Source organism: Ipomoea nil, unplaced genomic scaffold, assembly GCF_001879475.1.
Source record: "Ipomoea nil cultivar Tokyo-kokei standard unplaced genomic scaffold, Asagao_1.1 scaffold2826, whole genome shotgun sequence".
Taxonomy (NCBI): Eukaryota; Viridiplantae; Streptophyta; class Magnoliopsida; order Solanales; family Convolvulaceae; genus Ipomoea; species Ipomoea nil.
Window position 1 is genome coordinate 3,085,001 of NW_017619254.1, and position 17,437 is coordinate 3,102,437.

Here is a 17,437-nt window from a genome sequence, read left to right on the forward strand (position 1 = left end):
GAAAATTTTATAATATAATTTCATTAATTATAATTTATATGGATAGATTTATAATTAAAAAATTACATTTAAAAATTTAAAAAGTTGCATTTAAATTTTGCATGATTATTATAGTGCATAAGTGTATGTATGATTAGAAATATTCATGTTTTGTTAATTTAATAATTTAATTTCTTTAATTATATTTCATATTTTATTAATTGTAATTTAACTAAATTGTCACAAATATTTCTAGGGAAGAAATCTTATATTTGTCAATTTATTTAATTATATTAAGTATAATTACCAAATATTGTGACAATTATCATAATAATTTCATTAATTATATTACTTATATTAATTATAATATTTGTAATAATCTCTTCCAAAATTGAAATACATTACCATAATAATCACACAAAATAATGAAAGAAAAATTATCAAAATAATTATCTTTAAAAAAAAATAAAGAAATTATATTAAAAATTAATTATATATTAAGATAAGTATAATTTTTTTCATGCCAATATATTATACATTAAGTATAAAAATATATATGTATATAAATTACCATAATAATTACACCGAAAAAGGTAACAATATATAATTATTAGGTAATAATATTAATAATTAATTATTAAGGTAAATATAACTTATTTTGTACTAATAATATTATCCATTATATATATATATATATATATATATATATATATATATATATATATATATATATATATATATATATATACTTTTAATTTTATATTGATAACCATAGTCTATGTATATACTTTAAGAAAATATTCATTATTAAATATTAAAGATGAGATATAATTTAAAAAGTAAGTTATTTATTAGATTACCTAATATAATTGTCTTACTAATTGATTCAATGCTACTATGTATAATTCATATATTTGAAAACTTTTTAAATCGAAATATCCATTAATTGCCTTAGTAATTAAAATAATTGTTAGTCAATCAATATTCAATAGTACTAAAAGTATTATTTGAATTTTTATACATAAGATATAATATTATTAAATCAAAATAATTAAAAATAATGTGTCCATATTACAAAAAATTTTATAATAGTAATTTTTATTGCATAATAGAATTTGGCAATTATTAAATATTGTTTATGGTAATTATTGTATGACTTTTAATACTAAAATTATTAGGTAGAATTTTTATAATTAAGGTATAATATTCTAAAAGTGAAATATTGCTTATATATGGTTTACCCGTATTAACCATCACTATATTAAGTTAATAAATAATTCTTTTAATATAATATATTATTAAATCTAAACATATTATTAATATTTATTCAATATTATTACGGAAGTATTACAATTATAAATTTTACTCCGTATTAAATTTTAAATGGCTTAGCATATCGAAGCAAACATGGTAAGTCAATAACATTATTTTACATTAGTAAAGTGATTTTATATCAAGGAATGTCAGATGAAGAATAAAATCAAAATAATACTCTATTGAAAAAAAAAAAGCCACAGTACTTAATCATTTTTTCCTAAAAAAAAATAAAATTAAATGGCAAAAAAAACGTCTTGAGGGGAAAGACAAACTACTCTCTTATTACAAAAAATGTACACTTTAAAAACGGAGAAATTGAATCGAAACAAAGTCCAATGCTTTGATATATTGACAACTAAAAAATGCTTTTAATTTCATTTTGGTTTTTATTGTATTCTTAGTATGGTTCCCTCTATAAGTCTATATATATTTATATATACACATAATTCGTCCCTCGATCACAAAACATTATCATCTTGATGAGCAAGAAACTCTTTTGCTTCCCGATCAATCTTTCTAGATCTGTACCTTCTCCACAAAAAAAAAAAAAAAAAAAAAAAAAAGACAAAAAAAAATATATATCAACATTTTTTCTTATGAACCACTTTTGTTGTTTAAAAACCATAAAATACAAAAAAAATAAAAACAAAACAAAACCCAAAAAGAAGAAAAAATAAAAGAAACTAAGATGATGAAAACCTCACCAATGTAAATCACGTATCAACCTCAACTGTGGAAGATCACATGATGATTAGAAGTCTATTGCTTCCCGGTCAATCTTTCTAGATCCGTATAGTATCTTCTCCACAAAAATAGACCAAAAAAAAAAGAATATATCAACATTTTTTCTTACGAACCACTTTTGTTGTTTAAAAATCAAAAAATACAAAAAAATAAAAACAAAACAAAACCCAAAAAGAAAAAAAAAAAAAAAAGAAAAAAAAAAAAGAAACTAAGATAATGAAAACCTCACCGGTGCAAATCATGTATCAACCTCAACTGTGGAAGATCACAGGATGATTAGAAGTCTATTGCTTCCCGATCAATCTTTCTAGATCCGTATCTTCTCTACAAAAATAGACAAAAAAAAAAAAGAAAAGAATATATCAACATTTTTTCTTACGAACCACTTTTGTTGTTTAAAAATCAGAAAATACAAAGGAATAAAAACAAAACAAAACCCAAAAAGAAAAAAAAAAATTAAAGAAACTAAGATAATGAAAACCTCACCAGTGCAAATCACGTATCAACCTCAACTGTGGAAGATCACAGGATGATTAGCAAAAATCAATAAAATAATTAACCTTAGTTGGGGTTGTGTATGGTCATATAAGGTGTATTTATACACAATGGATGAGATCAAAAGGGTTTAGTATTAAAATTATAAAATGGTAAGAGATCTCAAGAAAGGTAAAATCTTTAATATTATTAAAATGCCATATTTGTCTAAATATTTGATATTACAAAAATGCCTCTAAGTTTTGGGAGAAAACTTAGCTAGGAGGATTTTATACTTTTATATATATATAGACAATTAAAAGGATTACAATAATATATAATTTCCATAATTATATTACCATAATGTTTGTTATTCTGACGGAATATTCCATACATATTTATAATCGTAATTTTATATATAATAATATATAATATATGCATAGTTATATATAATATATGCACTATGCAGTATGATAGGTATAATTAATTAGTGACCAACGAACGTTGGTGAAGAACATTTCATAATCAATATTATAGGAATATTTCATAATTAATTAGTTTATATTACCATAATATTCTTTCCATAATATTCTTTCCATAATTAATTAATATATTGATATTACTTAAATGACCCTAAGTTTTGGGGGGAAAACTTAGCTAGGAGGATTTTACTTTTATATATATATAGATATAGATATAGATTGGGTGCGTTTAATTTGGAGCAGGAGACCCGCAATCCACCCTTCGGATAAGCGGATCCGAGTACAGTGTTTGTCAACTATAAACCGTGTTTTTATTTGTATTTGAGAACATATTATTTTCTACTAAAAAAACTCAAAAACGACCTAATATCATGTCACTAAGGTTCCTGCAACTGATGAATGGTCGCCTTCAACAGTTCGTTAGTCGACGGTCATCAATCATCGAATTTAGCCGGAGACTTGCCGAAACTCTACTGACCTACTATTACATTACAGGTTAATAACTAATTCTTAGACTTTGATGCACCAAAATAAGAGTTTTTTGCACTTTTAGTCCCACGACTATAGTGGCACTGGCAGAATTGATCCACGACTTTTGAACCTTGCAATTTTAGTCCACGACTATTGATTTTTTTGCAAAAATGGTCCTTCCGGCCACTTTTCCGTCAAAATTTCACCGGAAAAAAAAAATTCTCCATTTTTAGCCGGGTTAAAATTGACATTTTACTTATCTCAAAAAATTAAAAGAAAAAATTGATATTTGACTACATACAATATTACTGGGCTACATACTACTACCCCAGGCGGCGGAGTACATGTACCACTCCAATGTTGCTGTCGGATAACCCAACTAGCCCGGGGAACGCCACGGCCGCTCCGCCGCTTACTGACAGCCCTGCCTGCTCCAGGAACGTAACTCCGGCGCCTGGGGCAGTAGTATGTAGCTCAGTAATATTGTATGTAGTCAAATATCAATTTTTTTCTTTTAATTTTTTGAGATAAGTAAAATGTCAATTTTAACCCGGCTAAAAATAGAGATTTTTTTTTTTCCGGTGAAATTTTGACGGAAAAGTGGCCGGAATGACCATTTTTGCAAAAAAATCAATAGTCGTGGACTAAAATTGCAAGGTTCAAAAGTCGTAGATCAATTCTGCCAGTGCCACTATAGTCGTGGGACTAAAAGTGCAAAAAACTCACCAAAATAACATGCTTTAATTGTAACTTTTAAAAGTTCTATAAAGTTTAAGGCTTATTTATTTGACCCATTTTCCTTTTTATTTTTTATTTTTGTCAGTGTTCTTCTAAATGTAAGCTGGTAGGAATTGCAGAAAGCTGAGCAACTACAAGCAATGGATGACTGATCTAACTGAGTAAAACAGAAACAGGTTTTGAGTCACAATTAATTAATGGCATAATAACAAATGTTAGATTAGTATACCCAAATTAGATTTGAGATAAAAATATCATATCGCACATTATATTAATTCTTTTCCATACACTACTCGCTGAAAAGGAGATTGAAAAAGCTTGAGAAATCAAAATCATCAGACTCCACCAGTTGAGACAATGCTGCCTCCAAATCCTCTTCGTCTTGTGTATTGTAAACTGCATCAACTGTAATTTGTTCCTTCTGCAATAACTCCATATTTTCGCCGCGTTTTCTGAGATCATGGAAAACCTCATTCTCATCACAATCTGTTCTTCCGCATTCTGTTGAGGATCTGAAATCCAGTGGTTGAGGATTCATGAAAACATCTTTCGATTCCTCAGCTGCATAAACCTCGTTACTCGAATCCGACATCTTATCCAAAGCCGGAGAATCTGGGAAGTTAAGAATGGCGTTGGGGCCATACATAACCCTTGCAGCCTCATCATAAGCAAGAGCGGCCTCTCCGGCGGTCGGAAAAGTGCCGAGCCAAATGCGGGTGCCTTTGCTCTTATACTCATCACTGGTATAAACCGGTTCCCGGATCTCAGCAACCCATTTTCCCCAAACCCTCTGCCTAACTCCTCTGTATGTACACCCTGAATTCTCCGGCCCACCCTTGCCGGCCATACACCCCTTTCTTGATGCCTTCGCCGGAAACTTTACCCGTTTCTTAATCCCTCCGTTTATTGTATTCGTAGCAGCATTGGCCTCCACCGGCGCATTGTTTAGCTTCTTCCACCTTAACAATATCTCCTCCACTGATTCACTCCCGTTGCGCCGCCTTCTTGATTTCCTTTTCTCCCCATCCGCCATTATATCTGAATCAACGAAGCTTTCAGTGCATACTTTCAGATAGTGGTCGCGAATTTTCTCTGTCAATTATGTTATAGGTAGTTTATATGGTCGTTGGCCAATAGGACAAGTACGTTTCCTTATCATTCTTGCTGACCAAGAAATGCCTTTTTTTCCTTTCTTTCTAGAGTTCTTATTATATTGTATTTTTCAAGAATACCAAAAATACTACAGTTGTCTTCCCTTGCACACAAAGAAAGAAACAATATTTTAAATAAAATAAAAAATATAAAGCCCATTTCTCATATTGAATATGAAACAAAAGCCTCAAAATTCATTAAAACCATCAAAAGAGAAGTGTAACAAACAATTCATAATGAAAGACCCAAAATTTACTGCTTTTGTCATTGGAACAATGCACTTATGGAGGCAATGGCCTTCATCAAGTCCAGATGAGCTAGAATAAACCCATATATATTTCCAGTCATTGAAATTTAAATTTTCACTTTATTCCCAGTAATTCATTTTTCATGGAATTGCAATTCCTTTCCCACGTAATTCTCCTCTCCAACCAAACGCCCTGTAATGGTATTTAGACTCATTGCCAACATGCTAAAATGTATTCAGACCAGAAAATATTCTTCTCTCTCATAAAGTCATAAGGCTGTTGCTTTTACAGGTGAGTATCAGAGATATCACAAAAGGTAGGCCATGGAGTGAGGAGAGCATAGACACAGCTCAAACATTGCTTAAAGATTAAAGGGAAATTATACTTAAAAAAAAAAAAAAAAAAAAAACAAACAAACAAACAAACAAACAACAACTTATATTAATTTAAGTCCTAAGACAACACATTATAAAGAAATAATAGAGGATTAGAAAACCACTCCGAACAACCAGACAACGAGTGCTGCGGTCTCTGCTTCTCTCGGGGTGAATTTAGAAAGCATATTCATCACATGAATAAGTGTATAACCCAACAAAAAGTGAAGAATCATCACCAAAAAGATACATTTACACCTAAATTAAAAGAATCACAAATCTAAATTACAAATGGTATCATCATTTTGATTTTGATGTCATTTTTCTTAATAACTACCTAAAAAAGAAAAATAAAAATTTCACAAATTTACCCCCCAAAAAAACCCGGCATTGAATTTGTGAATTCCAGATCAAACCCGAGACGCAGCGGCCGGAGCGGCGGCAGCTTTTGTGGCAGCGCCCGTCAACAAGGAGATGATACCCGTGGGGGGAGCCTGAGCCTGAGCCTGTTGTTCTTCGAAGTAGAAATCTTCGGGGACGCGGAAAACTGAATGGGCGCAAACAATGGCGACGCTGACGAGCAATGAGGTGACGAGAAGGGGTCCCACGCTGGTAAGGAAAAGGACTAAGACGGTGGAGAGAATGAGGGCGGCGAGGATTTCGAAATCGGAGAAGACGCGGCCGAAGATGACGAGAGGCTGATCGACGGGGCGGAAGACGTAGAGGAAGAGCCAGGCGGCGAGGAGGGCGAGGAGGAGGCAGAGGGTGAAAGGGTTGCTGAGGAGCGATAATCCGATCACGGCGGCGATGATGACGTAGTAGTTTGTCCGGAAATACGCGTAGTTCTTGCGGATGCGGAGGGTGGCTTCGGATAACGATTCGGGCTTGGAGAGGGCGGAACGGTCGACGAGCTCGCGCCAGGGGCGGCGCTGGGAAAGGCCATTGCGTACGTTCTCGATGATCTGGTTAAGGAAGGAGCGGAAAGCCGGGTTGGGAACGAAGGCGGCGACGACGCCGGCGTCAGAGGGGGCCACGGCGGTGGTGGGTTGGCGGTTGGAAGTAGGGACAACCGCGGGCGTGGCCATTGCTTTATTCTTTGGAACCTATGATACTCTCAACTATTGTAATTTGCAAACAATCATAACATTTCTCAATTTTATATAGCGGGAAGAGAGTCACACAGATGGAGAAACAAACAACAATTTTGCATCAGTAGTTCATGTGAGATGCATATTCACCCAATATTTTTCTCGCAGTTTTTACTTACTTTTTTCCGCTTATTCTGATATCTTTATTATGGTGGTACCAAAATTTAAACATAAAAACCATAATTTAATGTAGAGGAAATTTCACTTTCGATCTTATGATTATGATCTCGAGATGTTGTTAATTGCAGGTTATGAATTTCAAAATTATCATTTTTCTCAATTTCAACACTTTCAGCCAAATTATCGACGAAAATAAAAAATAATGAGGGCAATTTAAATTTTCGCTTTAATATATTATTATAGCAAAAGAAAACTTTTGCAGCAAATTCCACCTTAATCCCATCTGTCTAATAATTAATATTCTATACAATAATAATATATCTTTAATCTTAATAATAATATTCTGGATTGCACTTTAAGTATTCCCCTATTGTTTATCCTTTGCCTGATGCCCTGATGACCCTTTTGGTTTGCAGAAAAATTTTTACAAGGAAAAGCATTTAAATTCTATGAAAAATGCAGATTCATATTCCATTACTAAGAATATAATCTCTATTGTTTGGTTTATTCCAAATTTGTCAAAGAATAATTAGTAGAAGAACCAACATGCCCTTGCTGTGGGTTAAAAGAATTATTTAAATGTGTATAATCAATAAAAAGATAACGTAAGCATAACACTATTTCACAACTTTCTTCTCAAATATTGTGAAAATAAAATGCCAAAGAAAATCCAAGAAATTCCTTTTCCTTAAATTAATTTAAAGAATTGAAACTGAAAAGAATAAATTTTCTAATGAACCAAATAGACCATAAATATATCATCCCCCTCTCCTAGAATTGTTTGATATATTGTTGTTTCTTTGTTTATAAACAAATTTAGAAAATGATCATACATGCATTACCAAGGTGAGATACTAGTTATAAGATAATAATAAAAGGAATAATGGAGAGCCAAATCATGATGTAAGAAGAAGGCAGAAGAATGTGATGCAGCACATAAACCATCAAATCTTATTTAAAAGGTGCATCAGTATTCAAGGTCTACCACATAGATATAATCTTGTTCACATCAAATGCAGTTCCTAGCATACATAGAGCTCATAAAAGGTTCGAGACTGCACACCCCCCTGCTGCTATAGAGAACTCCAGGCATCTAGAAAGTGGATCCGTTCCATCCGAAGAATGAGCCCTACAAAACAGATGCAATCTTTAGTGGCATATTTGAAAGCAATGTATAGTTGGGAAAAAACCCGTAAATAAGCAAACAAATGGAGCAAAAGAAATTAGGGTATACACACAAGTGCTACTGTACTAATGAAGTCGTTTCTCATGGTTATGAACAGTGAAAGTGTGTTTACATTATCTAGTACTGGTGTAAAGCATGAAGACATTGTGCATATTCTTGACTTTGATGGGCCTAAACAAACAGGAAGAATGCAATGAGTGGAATGCAAAGGAAGGATCCATCCTTCAAAAACTTAGAAGGCTAATATGCTTGCCTTGGCATCGTAGAACTTCAGGAAATAGCGTGACTTGGGAACTTTCAGCTTGCTCTCGAGTATTTCAGCAATAGCGGCACTCAGCTTCTTGTTAACATCAGCATTCAGACCCCCAATGGACACCAGCTCACCATAGGCTGCTGGCTGCTCTGTCCCACCAAAAGACAGAGGCACAGATCCCTTCAACACAATCATTACATACTGCACAACGAAAGCATAATATAGCTCTAATCACTTCAGAGATAGGTCAAAAAGATCAGTAGCAAACACCACAAGATATCACTGCATTGTCCACGGGAAAGCATAAAAGCTCAACTGAAAATATGAAACAGTAACAAAAACACAAGAAAACCATCATTACTACGGCTACATACTGCAAACCAAAGATCCAGCAAGCAAGAAAACTAGTTGTAAGAACAAGAATCTAAAATACGACTTGCAATTTATTCAAGGCCAAATCTATGTGCACGAGTTTAAAAACAACTCATTCCAGGTCAACTGGCAATAAGCTCTGCTCTGCACATGCACTTGAACACAACATATTCAAGGTCGACTAGCAATAAGCTCCGGCCTGTTACACGGGTTTAAATGTGTACTCTTTCGACAGGGGCACTCTACTCACCATCATTTTTAAAAATAAACTACTGCCAATTGCATTTTACACTCTTATAGTAAATATTTACACATATATTGCATTCTTACTCTTATAGTAAACATTTACACATATATTGCGTCAAAGAATGTGAAAGAAAAAGCAATACAATGACAACCATAGGCTTACCATTCCAACAACTCCCAACAAATAGCCTTAAAGAAGTGCTCATTTCCATTAAATTAATGAATATCCAAGCATAATAGTTTATCCTTGCAACTTTAAACTTAACAGCAAACAATGTTTTCATACTAACGAAAATCACAAATGAATAAAGTGTCACAAATCTTCAACCAAGAGCGGATACAGTCACAGAAAACTGAAGGTAATCATCCCCAATTCAATTAAATCAACACTATATCTCATTCTCTTACTAATTTCATTCTTCATCATTCAGAGATTTTCAACTTACAAAACAAATGGAATATAGAATATTGATCAATTACAAAAGGAAACCACGGCGAAGGAACATTAACGAAATCGCAACTCAAATCACAACAATAATAGCACAGCACAGCACACGCGCGCATATGTATGTGAAAAGGGAGAGAAGGAGGGGAGCGTAGATGGAATAATCATACGGATTCAGGTTTGCCGATGATTTTGGCAACAACCGAGGTGGCTTCAGAGAGAATGGAAGAGGTGTCAACGCCTTCAAGGTTGACGTTCGTCGACAAGTTGAGGCAAGGCATTTTCCGGCTATTGTATTCTCGGCGGCGACTCAAAATCTGCTCTATCTGTATTCTCTATTACAACCACTCCCTCAACACACTCACACTATGAAACCCCCACTCCGCTTCTGCCTCTTATTATTCAGCTAACAACTAAGTAACGTGCCCAAAATGCCCTTCAACTGTGATCTACCAAAACTACCCTTGTTCTCCCCGAAAGGAAATACAGACGTACAAGGAAAATGCTATGCTATCACGCCTTATTTTAGTGTTAATAAAAAATCAGTTATTTGTAGTATGAATTTTCAAAAAATAATCTTGAAATATCTACACTTACCATTACCATTTAAGGGGATTACGGACATTGATTTTCTTAAACAATAATAATACAAGTAAACTACTAAACTCACATGACTAAATATCTACATTATTTTTATGAGTTTTAAATTTTTTAAACAAATAACATTTTGCACGTGTTTATAATAGATAGTGCATTACCTAATAACAATATTATTTTAGTGTAACAAGTGAAGACTGATTTCAGTCGTCCATCGTGGTTTATAAATGGTTATTAAGAGTTTAATATTAAAAAAAAACATATAATCAATTTATAGTTATTGTAAACTTTTAAATTTACAATATTTATAAAACGAATCCCATTATTTTTTTTTCTTGCAACCATCAACCGTTAATCTAGTTATATTGACAGAAGAAGTAGAGAGATCAAATCAATCTTCACTTTGAATTTGTTCTCGCTTAAACTGTCACCTCTATAGTAGCTCATTTGTAGATATGCTTGAATCCTAGCAACTACCTTCACCTTTCTGCTCTGAAAAACCAAAAAATTGTAAGTATATGGATTTTTTTAACACCTATGATTATTTACAAGGTAATATATGTTCTAAGTACACGGATGTTTAATTTCTGGGGAAAAGGAAAATCAAAATCTTGTAAAATTCCAAGGTTAGTAAGTTACCTACCTTGCTGACAGCAGCCAGCAAAACCATTAAGTGTATACAACAATCATCTAACTGCATCAACTATTTTACAACCATGGAGAAAAACACTTCTTTCTCTTCACATATATAAGCAATATCATGTTTCGGACCACCACAATTCCTGGGCATCTGGGAACAGTCTGATGAACATTCTATAACAATACAAACCCTCAATGAGAAACACCTAGCTCTAGGGGTTTTGTAAAATGGTGCGACAATTGTGAACTTTCTGACTTCATCATCTCCTCCGAGCTCACGCAAATCCAAGAATGCAAACTGAGTCATCTTCTCTTCTAGACTCATTTTTATCCAGAGCCTCTTCTCGACTGAGACATTATGAACTGTGATTGCAAGGGATATACCAACAGGTAGCCCCGGAATGAATGGAAGAGGATTTTGAAAGTCAGTGCCTTGAACATCCATTTCAGCCTCAATGTATTTGAGCTTTCCTGGTAAAACTAACTGTCTCAGTTTGAATTGCTTGAGTGAGGACAGAAGCGAAAATGGATTCTCCATGGTCGCACTGCCTGACATATTGATCTCATTCAGTGCCTTCTGAAGTTCTGTGACAAAACTAGAAAGTGAAATTGATCCTTCTTCATGAAGTTGCTGCGCCAAGGAAACACTGGAATGTAATTTCTTCGTAGTATTATATTGACAACCGGCTTCTAATTTACACAGCTTTGCTGTATCAGCCACAAGCTTCAGCTCCAAGACATGAAACTCATCCTCTTTTGTCAATCCTATGAACCTATACCTCATCTCTTTTAGGATCATGTCAAGGTTTTCAAACAATAGTCGCCAGTCTCCCATTTGGTAGGAGTAGAACTTTCTTGGAAATATTAAGCGTGCCCACAACCTTCCAAGCAACTCTATGGCATCCAAATAGTTCAATATGAAAATTAATTCATCCCCAAATCTTGAGTTACTACGCAGTCTTCTCAACTCTGCCTTCAAGCCTCTGCATGTGTGATATATCAGAACATGTTAGTTCCACCATATAAATCCAAGCAAATGTGCTTTTATTTATAGGCATAAGCAAACAAAGTACACGATCTTGGAAATGCAAGAACTAAAAAAAAAAAAAAAAAAAGATCAAATCTGACTCATGCCAAGGTGATAAATTAAGGAACCTTAATCAAAATTGGGGCCGTATTAGATTTTAATATTTTATGAAGCTAATTTTATATTAAGTATGTTGTAATATGCAGTAACAAGCAATTCAATCCTATTAACGTCCTGATATTGGTGTCCTAGACCTAAAAACATGTCACATAAAAGCAATTTGAGAAGAAATCCCTAATCTTGTTTAATATCATGAACACGTCAATAAAGAAAGAACTATTATCCTTACGATAATCTCAACCTTAAAATATTTGATACTCCATCCATCAATCCAAGTTCTAGCAATGGCCAAATCTCTGTGACCTTCTGAAGTATAAGCGTTATGCAATTTCCCCCTTTATCAGGCGTGCCAAGATTGAACTCTAGCTGTCGAGAGTTTGCCCTCTGTAATTCCAATACCTTCTCAGAGCAATCCTCAAGAAAAGCATCATCTCTCTGGATCAAGTATGCATCACCTTCCTCGGCAGGCAAATCACATTCTTCCCCATTGAAGAACTCTGCAGCAGAAGCAAATGTGAATCTGCTGCAATGAGAAAGATAAGTCAAAAGGTTACTCTGGTCCATTACATCAGCCAAACCACGTGAAATTCGCCCCAGTATTGTGACTGCATAAGAGAATATTCTCGGTTGAATGCTGCAGATGTGCCGTTCTAATGAGACTGGAGCTGAGATGGCCAAGACCAATAATGAAGCTGTTCGCACATTGTCAAAGCTCAACTTCCCTCCAAAAGAAGGCTCTATCTGGTGCAGAGAGAAGATACTATTAAAAATCTTCAAATTTAGACAAATAGGTCCATGATAGGGTAATGCTACAGCTTGTAAAATATTGTTCCTTCAGTTTGAGAATCAGTTAACTGAAAGCAAGTAATCTGTGGCAGTAATGAGTCATGCTTACCATTCGAGAAACCTCACGCATCATGCTCACTACAAACTTTCCATGTTTTTGACCAACACTAAACAAAACAGAAAACACATCAGCTTCATCCTGAAAAAGTTAGTGAGAGAAGTTTCATCAATTAGCATAATGGCTAGTCTATAAAAACACTACATAAAATAAAATTAGAAGTAATAAAAGAAACACTACGGCATTCTTAACTGATATAAAATCAGTAAGCATGCATGATGCGTGCAATAAAAACCAGTGTTTTAGTATAACATACCTGTGGATAGAGTTCTAAGTTTTTTATAAGGCCATCGATACATAATCTGAACAAAGCTAAAGTCCGTAATTTTGTGAGTTTAAGTACTCTCCTTGCTGCAGATCTTATCAAAACGTCACTATCCAAGAGGGTCCCGACGAACTGCAAAACAATATTGACCTCCAAAGTAAATCACCATATGCACTTCTTTCAAATTAAGCATAATATGGGGGTAACCCCAGCCAAGATAGCTAAGGATACAAAATTATAACCACAAGGTCACGAGTTCGAATCTCAGCCTTCTGGGTTTGAGCCGGTCAGCTATGGGCAACCTAGGTTGATTTACCTCCTTGTGGTCCTTTGCTGGCTAGGGTCACAAGGCAGGGTTTACTCAGTGCACACCCTCGGGTAGTAGCTCCGGGTTTCCCTCGTCAGTCGTAACCCCAAAAAAAGTAAGCATAATATCATATTGCAGTGCCATGCACAAAATTAATAGAAGGGATTTATTATTCAAAAAAAAAAAAAAAAACCTTAAGTAGATAATTGTATACACCTAGTAAAGTTTGTCACATTACAAGACTACAAGGTGCATATTTATATTCCTGTATCCAATATTACTTAACAATGAAGAAGTATGACAAACACCAGGTATGATCAACATCTGTGATGAATGTAATAAGCAGTTTCAACAAGCCACTTGTCTCTAAGCATGCAACACTGTAGAGGGTTTCTGATGGAATAGAGATTTACCTTGTTTAAGTGTGCTTCTTGCACCTTTAGATGGTCAAACCTTGCCATGGAATGCATTGTCTCTAAAGCTTGCAACCTTACATCTAGTGAATCATCACTAAGTACATCCATCAAAAGATTTACAGCTCCACCCGCAAAATCAGCAGAGAGAATAGTCAATCTCTGCAAGGCACGACAGGCAGAACTTCGTACCTTCACATTAAAAGGGATGACTACGTAAAGAAACTCTGAGCAAAGTTTTTCAGAAAGTTAGAGAAGAGGAACAAGTAATGGAGTTGCAGATGGCATGTGACTTTCATGCCTATGAACCTTGACTATGAAAAAACACAACTGAATGTTGCCAGATGCAGCTAGAATGACTTATTTGTGCAGATATTCTACCTGATGGAATTCATCCTCCAACCCATGGACAAAAGCAAAAGCAGCATTTGATGCTGGTAGTTTAAGGGATTTGGCAGTGAGCTGGCCAGGAAAGTTCTTCTCTTTCATGGCTGCCGAAGCTTTCTTTGATAGGGTTTGCAAAAGAATATCATGGGAAACCATTTCAACATTCCCAAGGGAATGGAATGCTTCAATTCTGACATTGACACTCATATCTCTGACCATTGAACAAAGCTGCAAGCAAATCAAGCACCATAAGTTCATAACAATTTAAACAAATTAACAAAATACCACAAACTTATTGGCCTTTCCAATGTTATATGTTACTTCATGCAAATAACTGTTATTTACCAGGATTAATTTTTAAGATTAAACTTTCAAGTGTCAGAGAAGATAGATAATAAGACTATAAATTCCAGAGGTAAGGGGTTTGTACACCTTTTTTTTTTAAGAATATTTGAATTTATATGATATTGATGGCTAATCCTGCCTCTCAACCAGTACCTAAATTTACTACATTGCACTGGAAGCATTAAGCATATCATCATTTGAAAACATTTTTAAAAATCACTTAACCTTTTTCCTTTTTTTTTGATAACTTTTTTCCTTTGGGAGGAGGAACTGGGGGAATAAGTCAAAGTATTGTGAATAAACCACCTGTACAAATAATGCATCTGACCATTCTTGTCTACTTTTCTCAAGGTTGGTAGACACAAGCAACCGCCCACACTCACTAACCTGGAGTCAGAGCAGAACAAAAACCATTAGTCACCAATTGGTCAAGTGTCCACACACGAAACCAGATCTTTCTAATATTCACATTTTGTATCCCAAATTGAATTAAAAAGAAAATGGAGGAGTATGATTATGCATAGAACAGATACACCATCTTAAAAAAGAAATGTTATATGATTTTCACAGAGAATTATTAGATTCTAAAATGAAGAGTTGTAATGGAGCATTACATGATCTGTTAGAATGCTCTCCAGCTACTAACACAACCAATGTTACAATCCAAAAAGATTGCACAAACTTTAAGCTTCTCACTACCAATAGTGAATAAAGTAGGCATTAACCTAGAAGTTAACTTTATAAGCTCTATCACATTTAAATTTTGCAGTGGTAATTTAACTTTTCCATACAGTTCAGCTCATATCCAATACTAGACCACTAACGATATTCCTACTTAGCAATAAAATTCAAAACAGCAAAATAGAAATAACTAAACTTAGAAAACAGTCTCTGTTTAACTTCAGCTGTATACAACCATGATAGAATTAAAATTGAAGAAAATTAGTTCGGTTGTAAGATATCATACCACTCGAACTGCAGAGCACCGCACAGTATCCTCGGTGTCGAATAGAAGCTCAACAGCACGAAAATAACAACCTTGAATAAGATTTTCATCTTCAATCAAAATGCATTTACACAATCCAGACAGTCCGTCCAAAGCAGCACTACGGATGTTCGGATATGGATCCTTGGTAAACCCGAACAGAACTGTAAACAATACCGACGGCCGTATCACAAACCTACTCACATTCTGCAACAGCCAATACCGGATAGAAATGCGTGGTCGGAAAACCAGTGAGAGAAATGCCGATTCGTTGTTGACGTCAGTAGCAGAGAGGGAGAGGAGAATAGATAGAGAATCTGCGAGGGAGCGAGTGGAGACGGAAGGGAGGAGCGAGAAGGAGTGGATGGCGGTGATAACGTCTTGTCGTAGGCGAGGGTGGCGAAGAGAGAGCAGATGGAGGATGGGGAGGATGGGGCGGTGGTGACTGTCGCGGTGGTTAGGGTTTTGGAGGGAGAGAGTTAGGGTTTTGAGAATAACAGAGAGAGAAGAGTCGGTGGTGGAGGGGTTGCTGACCAGAGAAAGAACAACGCTTAAGGCTTGGAAAGGAGGAGGTGAATCCCGGCTGTTAATGGCCGCGTTTTCGAACTCTGTAAGGAGCTGCTTTTCCATCGACGATTGTCGCCGGCGTTAGCTCAGGCGGGCGCGAATTTGTCTTTGTTGGAGGGAATTTTATTTTTTAATTAGAGTTAATACCCAAAATAGTCCATCGACTATGTCGTAATTACCAATTTAGTCATCGACTATCATTCTTACCTAATTAAGTCCTCAACTATACAATTTTTACCCAATTTAGTCCTTTGTCAATTTGACTGTTTGTTGACTGTCAAAAGTGGAAATAAAGTTATAATTTTACAAGTTTTCTCCTTCCTCCTCATTTAGCAGCGCCAAACCATGTAGCAATAAGCTCCGGTTGGCTTCTAAACCTGTCAGTATCGAAGTAGTGGTTATGCATCGGATAGCCCATGAATTTGATTTCCAACGATTTTTTGACGATCAAAAGCTGATCGGAGTGTATTGCTGCATGGTTTGGCGCTGCTAAATGGAGAGGAAGGAGAAATCTTGTAAAATTATAATTTTATCCCGACTTTTGACAGTCAACAAACAGTCAAATTAATACAGAGGACTAAATTGGGTAAGAATTGTATAGTTGATGACTAAATTGGGTAAGAATTGTATAGTTGAGGACTTAATTGAGTAAAAGTTACATAGTTGAGGACTTAATTGGGTAAGAATGGTAGTTGAGGACCAAATTGGTAATTATGGCATAGTTGAGGGACCATTTTGGGTATTAACTCTTTTAATTATTTCCCATTTGTTTATTTTCCCTTTCCAATTTTTAAGCTTTTTAATTCACTTCTAATTTCTTTAACTATGAATCTATAATGTATTTTTAAATTTATCATATTGTAGGTGTGTTTGAAAACTCGAAAAATAATTTATGAAAATGATTTTTTGGTTTTCAGTATTTGGTAGAGGGTGAAAAATTAAAGTCAATAGAAAATAAAAGGTTTGATCAATGAAAAATATATGTTTTCCTGAAAAATGACCTTAACTTTTTTGGGAAGTCATTTTCCGTTGGAAGAAGTGTCAAATAGGCTCATGTACGCCGTCACTGTCTCTACCGCCGGCTAGTCGACGACTTCTACTTCACAGCTTGGACGACATCAACCAGAGATCC

The 17,437-nt window shown here is 34.7% G+C and overlaps 4 protein-coding genes across 5 annotated transcripts; all 4 read right to left on the reverse strand.

The window, feature by feature from the left end:
* Positions 1–4,494: 4,494 nt before the first annotated feature.
* On the reverse strand, positions 4,495–5,297 carry LOC109158759 (dehydration-responsive element-binding protein 2A-like). The gene has a single exon (XM_019306656.1). It carries the CDS (start codon positions 5,236–5,238, stop codon positions 4,495–4,497), a length of 744 nt encoding a protein of 247 aa, XP_019162201.1. The 5' UTR covers positions 5,239–5,297.
* Positions 5,298–6,112: 815 nt separating this feature from the next.
* On the reverse strand, positions 6,113–7,177 carry LOC109159051 (PRA1 family protein B4-like). The gene has a single exon (XM_019307050.1). It carries the CDS (start codon positions 7,062–7,064, stop codon positions 6,390–6,392), a length of 675 nt encoding a protein of 224 aa, XP_019162595.1. The 5' UTR covers positions 7,065–7,177; the 3' UTR covers positions 6,113–6,389.
* Positions 7,178–8,151: 974 nt separating this feature from the next.
* LOC109159052 (macrophage migration inhibitory factor homolog) lies at positions 8,152–10,149 on the reverse strand. Its single transcript, XM_019307051.1, has 3 exons — positions 9,920–10,149; positions 8,687–8,887; positions 8,152–8,376 (listed from the first exon to the last, which is right to left on the reverse strand). Exons 1-3 carry the CDS (start codon positions 10,028–10,030, stop codon positions 8,341–8,343), a joined length of 348 nt encoding a protein of 115 aa, XP_019162596.1. The 5' UTR covers positions 10,031–10,149; the 3' UTR covers positions 8,152–8,340.
* Positions 10,150–10,904: 755 nt separating this feature from the next.
* On the reverse strand, positions 10,905–16,436 carry LOC109159048 (protein SIEL). 2 transcript variants are annotated; one of them, XM_019307046.1, is made up of 8 exons: positions 15,721–16,436; positions 15,060–15,140; positions 14,403–14,636; positions 14,022–14,213; positions 13,293–13,433; positions 13,028–13,117; positions 12,374–12,873; positions 10,905–11,968 (listed from the first exon to the last, which is right to left on the reverse strand). In XM_019307046.1, exons 1-8 carry the CDS (start codon positions 16,366–16,368, stop codon positions 11,050–11,052), a joined length of 2,805 nt encoding a protein of 934 aa, XP_019162591.1. In that variant the 5' UTR covers positions 16,369–16,436; the 3' UTR covers positions 10,905–11,049. The 2 variants fall into 2 exon arrangements, with proteins under 2 accessions (XP_019162591.1, XP_019162590.1); XM_019307045.1 differs by having other exon boundaries at positions 12,362–12,873.
* Between the last annotated feature and the right edge of the window lie 1,001 nt (positions 16,437–17,437).

Bases quoted from the DNA above. Each gene is read 5' to 3' on its own strand.
- LOC109158759 (XM_019306656.1), bottom strand. From the start codon at position 5,238: ATGGCGGATGGGGAGAAAAGGAAATCAAGAAGGCGGCGCAACGGGAGT.
- LOC109159051 (XM_019307050.1), bottom strand. From the start codon at position 7,064: ATGGCCACGCCCGCGGTTGTCCCTACTTCCAACCGCCAACCCACCACC.
- LOC109159052 (XM_019307051.1), bottom strand. From the start codon at position 10,030: ATGCCTTGCCTCAACTTGTCGACGAACGTCAACCTTGAAGGCGTTGAC. The intron at 8,888-9,919 runs GTATGATTATTC...TTCGTTGTGCAG, and splicing joins TCATCGGCAAACCTGAATCC to TATGTAATGATTGTGTTGAA. The intron at 8,377-8,686 runs GCAAGCATATTA...TCTGTTTTGTAG, and splicing joins TGAAGTTCTACGATGCCAAG to GGCTCATTCTTCGGATGGAA.
- LOC109159048 (XM_019307045.1), bottom strand. From the start codon at position 16,368: ATGGAAAAGCAGCTCCTTACAGAGTTCGAAAACGCGGCCATTAACAGC. The intron at 14,214-14,402 runs GTAGAATATCTG...TTTAATGTGAAG, and splicing joins TGGAGGATGAATTCCATCAG to GTACGAAGTTCTGCCTGTCG. The intron at 11,969-12,361 runs GTAAGGATAATA...TCACACATGCAG, and splicing joins ATTTTAAGGTTGAGATTATC to AGGCTTGAAGGCAGAGTTGA.